The 11,826-nt window shown below is 43.7% G+C and overlaps 1 protein-coding gene across 1 annotated transcript in view; it reads right to left on the bottom strand.

Moving 5' to 3' along the window:
- Nucleotides 1-7,815: 7,815 nt before the first annotated feature.
- Nucleotides 7,816-11,826, bottom strand: part of LOC106590575 (ankyrin repeat domain-containing protein 33B) — a 28,035-nt gene continuing 24,024 nt past the window's right edge. Inside the window, exons 4-6 of the mRNA XM_014181690.3 lie at nt 11,384-11,525; nt 9,941-10,139; nt 7,816-9,805 (exon numbers count right to left, since the gene is read on the bottom strand). Of these exons, the coding sequence (XP_014037165.1) occupies nt 9,260-9,805; nt 9,941-10,139; nt 11,384-11,525 (887 nt within the window). The 3' untranslated portion in view covers nt 7,816-9,259. The remainder of the gene's footprint in view (nt 9,806-9,940; nt 10,140-11,383; nt 11,526-11,826) is intronic.

Below are 11,826 nucleotides of genomic sequence, written 5' to 3'. Positions count from 1 at the left end.
TTAGCACTAACTGAAGTTTATTTAGTGCTTTATCCGGGTAGCCGGAAAGTAGAGCATTGCAGTAGTCCAGCCTAGAAGTAACAAAAGCATGGATTAATTTTTCTGCGTCATCTCTACTCTGATACTATGTCCTACTGATACAGACCTCTACTCTGATACTATGTCCCACTGACACAGACCTCTACTCTGATACTATGTCCCACTGACACAGACCTCTACTCTGATACTGATACTATGTCCCACTGACACAGACCTCTACTCTGATACTATGTCCCACTGACACAGACCTCTACTCTGATACTGATACTATGTCCCACTGACACAGACCTCTACTCTGATACTGATACTATGTCCCACTGACACAGACCTCTACTCTGATACTATGTCCCACTGACACACCTCTACTCTGATACTATGTCCCACTGACACAGACCTCTACTCTGATACTATGTCCCACTGACACAGACCTCTACTCTGATACTGATACTATGTCCTACTGACACAGACCTCTACTCTGATACTATGTCCCACTGACACAGACCTCTACTCTGATACTGATACTATGTCCCACTGACACAGACCTCTACTCTGATACTATGTCCCACTGACACAGACCTCTACTCTGATACTGATACTATGTCCCACTGACACAGACCTCTACTCTGATACTATGTCCCACTGACACAGACCTCTACTCTGATACTATGTCCCACTGACACAGACCTCTACTCTGATACTATGTCCCACTGACACAGACCTCTACTCTGATACTGATACTATGTCCTACTGACACAGACCTCTACTCTGATACTATGTCCCACTGACACAGACCTCTACTCTGATACTGATACTATGTCCCACTGACACAGACCTCTACTCTGATACTGATACTATGTCCCACTGACACAGACCTCTACTCTGATACTATGTCCCACTGACACAGACCTCTACTCTGATACTGATACTATGTCCTACTGACACAGACCTCTACTCTGATACTATGTCCCACTGACACAGACCTCTACTCTGATACTATGTCCTACTGACACAGACCTCTACTCTGATACTGATACTATGTCCCACTGACACACCTCTACTCTGATACTGATACTATGTCCCAATGACACAGACCTCTACTCTGATACTGATACTATGTCCCACTGACACACCTCTACTCTGATACTATGTCCCACTGACACAGACCTCTACTCTGATACTATGTCCCACTGACACAGACCTCTACTCTGATACTGATACTATGTCCCACTGACACACCTCTACTCTGATACTGATACTATGTCCCACTGACACAGACCTCTACTCTGATACTATGTCCCACTGACACAGACCTCTACTCTGATACTGATACTATGTCCCACTGATACAGACCTCTACTCTGATACTATGTCCCACTGATACAGACCTCTACTCTGATACTGATACTATGTCCTACTGACACAGACCTCTACTCTGATACTATGTCCCACTGACACAGACCTCTACTCTGATACTATGTCCCACTGACACAGACCTCTACTCTGATACTGATACTATGTCCCACTGACACAGACCTCTACTCTGATACTATGTCCTACTGACACAGACCTCTACTCTGATACTATGTCCCACTGACACAGACCTCTACTCTGATACTATGTCCCACTGACACAGACCTCTACTCTGATACTGATACTATGTCCCACTGACACAGACCTCTACTCTGATACTATGTCCTACTGACACAGACCTCTACTCTGATACTATGTCCCACTGACACAGACCTCTACTCTGATACTATGTCCCACTGACACAGACCTCTACTCTGATACTGATACTATGTCCCACTGACACACCTCTACTCTGATACTGATACTATGTCCCACTGACACAGACCTCTACTCTGATACTGATACTATGTCCCACTGACACACCTCTACTCTGATACTGATACTATGTCCCACTGACACACCTCTACTCTGATACTGATACTATGTCCCACTGACACAGACCTCTACTCTGATACTGATACTATGTCCCACTGACACACCTCTACTCTGATACTATGTCCCACTGACACAGCTCTACTCTGATACTATGTCTCACTGACACAGACCTCTACTCTGATACTGATACTATGTCCTACTGACACAGACCTCTACTCTGATACTATGTCCCACTGACACAGACCTCTACTCTGATACTGATACTATGTCCCACTGACACAGACCTCTACTCTGATACTATGTCCCACTGACACAGACCTCTACTCTGATACTGATACTTTGTCCCACTGACACAGACCTCTACTCTGATACTGATACTATGTCCTACTGACACAGACCTCTACTCTGATACTATGTCCCACTGACACAGACCTCTACTCTGATACTGATACTATGTCCCACTGACACAGACCTCTACTCTGATACTATGTCCCACTGACACAGACCTCTACTCTGATACTGATACTATGTCCCACTGACACAGACCTCTACTCTGATACTGATACTATGTCCTACTGACACAGACCTCTACTCTGATACTATGTCCCACTGACACAGACCTCTACTCTGATACTGATACTATGTCCTACTGACACAGACCTCTACTCTGATACTATGTCCCACTGACACAGACCTCTACTCTGATACTGATACTATGTCCTACTGACACAGACCTCTACTCTGATACTATGTCCCACTGACACAGACCTCTACTCTGATACTGATACTATGTCCTACTGATACAGACCTCTACTCTGATACTATGTCCCACTGACACAGACCTCTACTCTGATACTGATACTATGTCCTACTGACACAGACCTCTACTCTGATACTATGTCCCACTGACACAGACCTCTACTCTGATACTGATACTATGTCCTACTGATACAGACCTCTACTCTGATACTATGTCCCACTGACACAGACCTCTACTCTGATACTGATACTATGTCCTACTGACACAGACCTCTACTCTGATACTATGTCCCACTGACACAGACCTCTACTCTGATACTATGTCCCACTGACACAGACCTCTACTCTGATACTGATACTATGTCCCACTGACACAGACCTCTACTCTGATACTATGTCCCACTGACACAGACCTCAACTCTGATACTGATACTATGTCCCACTGACACAGACCTCTACTCTGATACTGATACTATGTCCCACTGATACAGACCTCTGATACTGAAGGACTAAAGACTGGATGAAATAGTAGTCATGCTTATTTATAAAGCCTTATCATGGCCATTTTCTAAATCAGTGATCATATGTTTTAATTTTCATAGTGACAGTGAATTGAGCCTGGTATGCAGTACCCCCTGTCTCCCAGCAGAGTGCGCCAGTCTGAGTTTCCCAGCCCTGTTATACGTTTGGATATGGTAAAAGATTGGGTTTGATGACTCTGATCCTAGATCTGTGGTTAGGAGGTGGATTTGCAGATGGAGAGATGCCAGTCTGACAGAATTGATGACCACGTCTCAGGGTTTATAATCTCAGGTGACTATCTCAGACTGCTTCTGTTCATAACAGTGATTTTAATATTATCTTATGGCTCTCTGTCTACAGCCTATCCCTCTCCCTTCATAATGATGGCTTTTACAGCTACTTCCAGTGCCTTTCAGAAAGTATTCATACCCCTTGAGTTATAAAAAATAGAAAGAATGTTACAGCCTGAATTCAAAATGAATTTAAAAACATGTTTCTCACACATTTACACGTAAAACCCTATAATGACAAAGTGAGAAAAATACAGAAATATCTAAGTCAATACATGTTAGAATCACCTATGGCAGCGATTACACCTGTGAGTCTTTCTGGGTAAGTCTCCAAGAGTGATTACAGCTGTGAGTCTTTCTGGGAAGTCTCAAAGAGATTTGCACACCTTGATTGTACAATATTTTCACATTATTCTTTTTAAAATTCTTCAAGCGCTGTCAAGTTAGTTGTTGATCATTACGATTATCAAGTCTTACCATAGATTTTCAAGCAGATTCAGGAACATTCACTGTCGTCTTGGTAAGCATCTCCAGTGTAGATTTGGACTTGTGTTTTAGGTTATTGTCCTGCTGAAAGGTGAATTTCTCTCTCAGATTCTGTTGGAAAGGACACTATACCTCTAGGATTTTTCCTGTGCTTAGCTCTATTCTGTTAATTTTTATTTAAAAAAACTCAGATGACAAGCGTACCCATAACATGATGCAGCCACCACCAAGTTTGAACATATGAAGAGTGGTACTCAGTGGTGTGGTGTGTTGTGTTGGAGTTACAGCAAACCTAACGCTTTGTATCCAGGACATTAAGTTAATTTCTTTGCCACATTTTTTACCGTATTACTTTAGTGCCTTATTGCAAACAGGATGCATGTTTTGGGAATATTTGTATTCTGTACAGGCTTCTTTCTTTTCACTCTGTCATTTAGGTTAGTATTGTGGAGTAACTACAATGTTGTTGATCCATCCTCAGTTTTCTCCTATCACAGCCGTTAAACTCTGTAACTGTTGTAAAGTCACCGCTAGCGGCATAGTGAAATCCCTGAGCGGTTTCCTCACTCTCCAGCAACTGAGTTAGGAAGGACGCCTGTATCTTTGTAGTGACTGGGTGTATTGATACATCATCCAAAGCCTAATTAATAACTTGCACCATGCTCAAAGGATATTCAATGTCTGTTTTTTTTTATTTTTTTACCCTTCTACCAATAGGTGCCCTTCTTAGGGAGGCATTGGAAAACCTCTAGTCTTTGTGGTTAAATCTGTGTTTGAAATTCTTTCCTTGACTGAGGGACCTTACATACACTGCTCAAAAAATAAAGGGAACACTTAAACAACACATCCTAGATCTGAATGAAAGAAATAATCTTATTAAATACTTTTTTCTTGACATAGTTGAATGTGCTGACAACAAAATCACACAAAAATAATCAATGGAAATCCAATTTATCAACCCATGGAGGTCTGGATTTGGAGTCCCACTCAAAATTAAAGTGGAAAACCACACTACAGGCTGATCCAACTTTGATGTAATGTCCTTAAAACAAGTCAAAATGAGGCTCAGTAGTGTGTGTGGCCTCCACGTGCCTGTATGACCTCCCTACAATGCCTGGGCATGCTCCTGATGAGGTGGCGGATGGTCTCCTGAGGGATCTCCTCCCAGACCTGGACTAAAGCATCCGCCAACTCCTGGACAGTCTGTGGTGCAACGTGGCGTTGGTGGATGGAGCGAGACATGATGTCCCAGATGTGCTCAATTGGATTCAGGTCTGGGGAACGGGCGGGCCAGTCCATAGCATCAATGCCTTCCTCTTGCAGGAACTGCTGTCACACTCCAGCCACATGAGGTCTAGCATTGTCTTGCATTAGGAGGAACCCAGGGCCAACCGCACCAGCATATGATCTCACAAGGGGTCTGAGGATCTCATCTCGGTACCTAATGGCAGTCAGGCTACCTCTGGCGAGCACATGGAGGGCTGTGCGGCCCCCGAAAGAAATGCCACCCCACACCATGACTGACCCACCGCCAAACCGGTCATGCTGGAGGATGTTGCAGGCAGCAGAACGTTCTCCACGGCGTCTCCAGACTCTGTCACGTCTGTCACGTGCTCAGTGTGAACCTGCTTTCATCTGTGAAGAGCACAGGGCGCCAGTGGCGAATTTGTCAATCTTGGTGTTCTCTGGCAAATGCCAAATGTCCTGCACGGTGTTGGGCTGTAAGCACAACCCCCACCTGTGGACGTCGGGCCCTCATACCACCCTCATGGAGTCTGTTTCTGACCGTTTGAGCAGACACATGCACATTTGTGGCCTGCTGGAGGTCATTTTGCAGGGCTCTGGCAGTGCTCCTCCTTGCACAAAGTCGGAGGTAGCGGTCCTGCTGCTGGGTTGTTGCCCTCCTACGGCCTCCTCCATGTCTACTGATGTACTGGCCTGTCTCCTGGTAGCGCCTCCATGCTCTGAACACTACGCTGACAGACACAGCAAACCTTCTTGCCACAGCTCGCATTGATGTGCCATCCTGGATGAGCTGCACTACCTGAGCCACTTGTGTGGGTTGTAGACTCCGTCTCATGCTACCACTAGAGTGAAAGCACCGCCATCATTCAAAAGTGACCAAAACATCAGCCAGGAAGCATAGGAACTGAGAAGTGGTCTGTGGTCCCCACCTGCAGAACCACTCCTTTATTGGGGGTGTCTTGCTTATTGCCTATAATTTCCACCTGTTGTCTATTCCATTTGCACAACAGCATGTGAAATGTATTGTCAATCAGTGTTGCTTCCTAAGTGGACAGTTTGATTTCACAGAAGTGTGATTGACTTGGACTTACATTGTGTTGTTTAAGTGTTCCCTTTATTTTTTGGAGCAGTATATAATTGTATGTGTGCGGTACAGAGATGAGGTAGTCATTTAAAAATCATCTTAAACACTTTTTTTGCACACAGAGTGAGTCCACGCTTATTATGTGACTTATTAAACAAATTCTTATTTTGGCTTGCCATAACAAACGGGTTGAATACTTATTGACTCAAGACATTTCAGCTTCTCATTTTTGTTTAAAAACATAATTCCACTTTGGCATTATGAAGTATTGTGTGTAGGCCAGTGACACAAAATCTCTTTTTAATCCATTTTAAATTTAGGCTGTAACAGAACAAAATATGGAAATGAAACTATGCACCTGGTACTTATAAGGAAATGATGCACCTGGTACTTATCATGAAATGATGCACCTGGTACTTATAAGGAAACGATGCACCTGGTACTTATAAGGAAATGATGCACCTGGTACTTATCAGGAAATGATGCACCTGGTACTTATCAGGAAATGATGCACCTGGTACTTATCAGGAAATTATGCACCTGGTACTTATCAGGAAATGATGCACCTGGTACTTATCAGGAAATGATGCACCTGGTACTTATCAGGAAATGATGCGCCTGGTACTTATCAAGAAATGATGCACCTGGTACTTATCAGGAAATAATGCACCTGGTACTTATAAGGAAATGATGTACCTGGTACTTATCAGGAAATGATGCGCCTGGTACTTATCAGGAAATGATGCGCCTGGTACTTATCAGGAAATGATGCGCCTGGTACTTATCAGGAAATGATGCGCCTGGTACTTATCAGGAAATGATGCGCCTGGTACTTATCAGGAAATGATGCACCTGGTACTTATCAGGAAATGATGCACCTGGTACTTATCAGGAAATGATGCACCTGGTACTTATAAGGAAATGATGCACCTGGTACTTATCAGGAAATGATGCGCCTGGTACTTATCAAGGAATGATGCACCTGGTACTTATCAGGAAATTATGCACCTGGTACTTATCTGGAAATGATGCACCTGGTACTTATCAGGAAATGATGCGCCTGGTACTTATCAAGGAATGATGCACCTGGTACTTATCAGGAAATGATGCACCTGGTACTTATCAGGAAATTATGCACCTGGTACTTATCAGGAAATTATGCACCTGGTACTTATCAGGAAATGATGCACCTGGTACTTATCAGGAAATGATGCACCTGGTACTTATCAAGGAATGATGCACCTGGTACTTATCAGGAAATGATGCACCTGGTACTTATCAGGAAATTATGCACCTGGTACTTATCAGGAAATGATGCACCTGGTACTTATCAGGAAATGATGCACCTGGTACTTATCAGGAAATGATGCACCTGTACTTATCAGGAAATGATGTACCTGGTACTTATGCACCACCTTTTTTATGTTTTAGAAAGTCACTCACCCTCACAGACACAAACAGTAGAGCGCATTGCATTCCAGTTGTGTTTTTATTCACCATAAACTAGAACATTGTAGAGTACACGGATTAGATATTGCTGGTCCCATTGTAGTTCCATTACCACTCAAACAAACAAAACCTTGTGAATCTGTTTCGTAAATCCATAGCGTGGCTTCCTGAGAGAAGTGTACACGTGTTCACTAAATACTTTTTTTTAAATTGGACTCGTATAAGCAGAGAGTTTAGAGAGTTTTCGTCCATTCCTTTTAAATCTATGAGGGGAACCAGGGCACACTTGGGCAGACACAGAATTCACCTGGAGTCTTTGTGATATGTCTGGGAAAGCATTTTAGCCTGCTCCATTTGTTTACAGAAATGATTTTTGGGGCCAACCACTGCTTCCTAGTAACTCCATAGCAACGTATCATATTGGCTATTAGACACACCTAAAATATGGCACTTAAAGCCAGTCCTGTCTTTGGGGTTATCACTGTGAAATTGTCTTCTCTTCAATCCCTACCATAATAATATTATATCAATTCCTACCATAATAATACTATATCAATCCCTACCATAATAATACTTTATTATATCAAGACTTTCCAGTTGCCATTTGTGATCCTACCTCCCAGCTATTATTTTCATCCATTATTTTCTGTTCAACTTCTCAACCAATAGTATGGCTTCTGTCTGATCAGAATACACAGGTGTGTTTGTAATGAGCCCATGATGAAGGTGCTCCTAGATGCTGATCTGAGGTCAGTGAGGCAATACTTTGATCTCATTCATAACGTGTAAACATTTCAGGATATAGTTTCAGTTTTCCCCCATTTGATACGTAATATTCTTTTTTCATTCACATTCTCAAAATATGCCTACTTTAGTAGAAAGTAAAAAAGTTTATATATAGTATACTCATAATAAAAAAATACCTGATGAGGTACAATCTATATGCATAATACATTCGCAGAATTAGAAAAGCTTTCAAAAAGCCAATATAAAGTAGATGCCATTTCAACATATCAAAGCACAGTGCCTACCTAAAAAAGTCAGTCAAATGCCATTGGTTACAAATAATGCTTATCTTATGTTTATCTTTGCCGATAAGTCAGTTTGACATGCTGGTAGGCTTACTCAATGGTTTTATAGGCTACGCAATATTTTAACACTTTATATTTGTCCCATTCTAACCCTTCCCGAAGCGTATAGTATCATCATTTTAGGCAATAAAGTTTCAACGTGTGACGTGTCAGATATATTAGTGAAACATGATCCGTACACAGTCAGATCATATGGGTTTGTAGCCTGGGTAAGTGTCAGGTAATACAGAAATCACACTATAAAAATACTGCTGATTTTGTGAATCAAATGCATTAGAAAATAAAGCACTGTCACTTTTACTCCCTCAAAAAGCAAAAAAAAAAAATCTGAACTGCTACCTAGGCAACAGTGGAGGACAGGGTGGAGTGACATCACTTCCTCCTATGATGTCATTTCCTCTTACTGGAACCCAGGTGCCGCCTCGTGGCCGCCTCCACCCTCCTCCTCTCCGCCTCCTCCGCTCTCTTCCTTTCCTCCTTCAGTTCTTTATACCTCCACTTGGGAAGCTGCAGGAAGTCGCCCCCTCCGTCTTTAAAACTGCTCTTCCTGTGGACCCTCTCAGGTTCAAAGGTCGGCGTTGGGGCCTTAGAGATTCTCACCTTGGGAATGGACATCCCTGGCCGCACACTGCTACACTTCACCATACCCAGAGGCAGCAGGCTAGTCTTTCTCAGGGCCATGGAGGAAGAGGCCCCAGACACCTTACCGAGGGTAGGGTTAGTCGTGGTGGGGTTTTTGTTCGGCGGCAGCAGGGTGGTCCGCCGGTCCTTTGGAGGTTTGGGCACCAGAGTGACCCTTGAGTTCTGGGAGAGTTTTCTGTGGTTGTCGAGCCTCTCAGGGTTCTGGGTTTTCAGTTCTTTGGCCCGTTGGCGTCGGAGGATCTCTGGGACGGAGTAGCGACGTTTACCCACGCAGGGTGGGCTTGCCGGACACACCTGAAGAGCAAGTACAAACAGGTATATATAAGAGGAAGGGGGGGGGGTGAGCAATGAGAACATGAAGACAGAGCGAGAGAGAGGTTAAATACAGTAGAAGTGAGAGGAACGAAGAAACGGAAGTTTCTAACTCACTGTGGAACAAGCCATCGCCACGAAGGGGCTCCCCAGTGCTGTTGTCACGGTGACTAGGTGATCTAAGACTCCTTCGTCGTTAGGCTCTGTGATGTTGGCAAATGTCAGAGCGTTTCGTACGGCGTCTGATATACGCTGCATACAGCCTCGAGGCTCCCGGGCCTTAGATACTAGAGACGCCAGCTGGGGCCACTCTGGACTGGAAGAATTATATCAGATTAGGAAATAATACGATTGGAAGAATTGCAATATGAAATTATACCGATGACATCATATAATGATAATAAGAATCACCACCTCCATCATCAGCAGAAACAGCATCATCACCATCCTCATCACCATCACCACCATCATCATCACCATCATCATCACCATCATCATCATCACCATCATCATCACCACCATCATCATCATCATCCCCATCATCCTCATCATCATAACCACCATCCTCATCACCATCACCATCACCACCATCATCATCACCATCATCATCACCATCATCATCATCACCATCATCATCACCACCATCATCATCATCATCCCCATCATCCTCATCATCATAACCACCATCACCACCATCATCATCATCATCATCACCATCATCATCATCATCATCATCATCACCATCACCACCATCCTCATCACCATCATCACCATCATCATCATCATCATCACCATCACCATCACCACCATCATCATCATCATCATCATCATCACCATCATCATCATCACCATCATCATCATCACCATCATCATCACCACCATCATCATCATCATCCCCATCATCCTCATCATCATAACCACCATCCTCATCATCATCACCATCCTCATCCCCACCATCATCATCACCACCATCCTCATCATCACCATCATCATCACCATCATCCTCATCATCATCACTATCATCATCATCATCATCATCACCATCCTCATCACCATCACCATCACCACCATCATCATCACCATCATCATCATCACCATCATCATCACCACCATCATCATCATCATCCCCATCATCCTCATCATCATAACCACCATCCTCATCATCATCACCATCATCATCACCACCATCCTCATCCCCACCATCATCATCACCACCATCCTCATCATCACCATCATCATCACCATCCTCATCACCATCACCATCACCACCATCATCATCATCACCATCATCATCATCACCATCATCATCACCACCATCATCATCATCATCCCCATCATCCTCATCATCATAACCACCATCCTCATCATCATCACCATCATCATCACCACCATCCTCATCCCCACCATCATCATCACCACCATCCTCATCATCACCATCATCATCACCATCATCCTCATCATCATCACTATCATCATCATCATCACCACCATCCTCATCACCACCATCCTCATCATCACCACCATCCTCATCATCATCATCACTCATCAAGTATAGTCTACCTGTATGCGTCACACAGTTGATAAGGACAGGGTCTGGATTGGAGGCGTGTCATGGCCCAGGCGGTGTCGTAGCGTCCTGTGAAAAACGCCCACTCTCTGGAGGTCAGCTGACGACCAAAGTCCCTTGCCTCCATGTCAGCTCCTTACAGAGGAGAAAGAGAGGAGGAGAGGAAGAGAGAGAGAAGGAAAGTAGGAGAGAGTGGAGGAGAAGGAGGAAAGAGGAGGAGATAGTAGGAGGGAGAGGGAGGAGAGAGTAGGAGAGAGAGGGGAGAGTAGGAGAGAGAGAAGGAGAGAGGAGGAGGAGAGAGGCAAGGAGATAAATGAATGACAAGATCCTTCAGATGTCAAATTGCACCCTACTGGTAGATGTTATTTCTGCTTTAAATTACTGTTTGAAGTTAAATATTACTGAAATATGAATTATGAAATATACACTGCTCAAA

The sequence above is a fragment of the Salmo salar genome, chromosome 29 (genome assembly GCF_965601325.2).
Source record: "Salmo salar chromosome 29, fSalSal1, whole genome shotgun sequence".
In the NCBI taxonomy this organism is placed as follows: Eukaryota; Metazoa; Chordata; class Actinopteri; order Salmoniformes; family Salmonidae; genus Salmo; species Salmo salar.
Note: the sequence above shows the minus strand (reverse complement) of the source record. Positions and strands in the feature narration are given on the sequence as shown.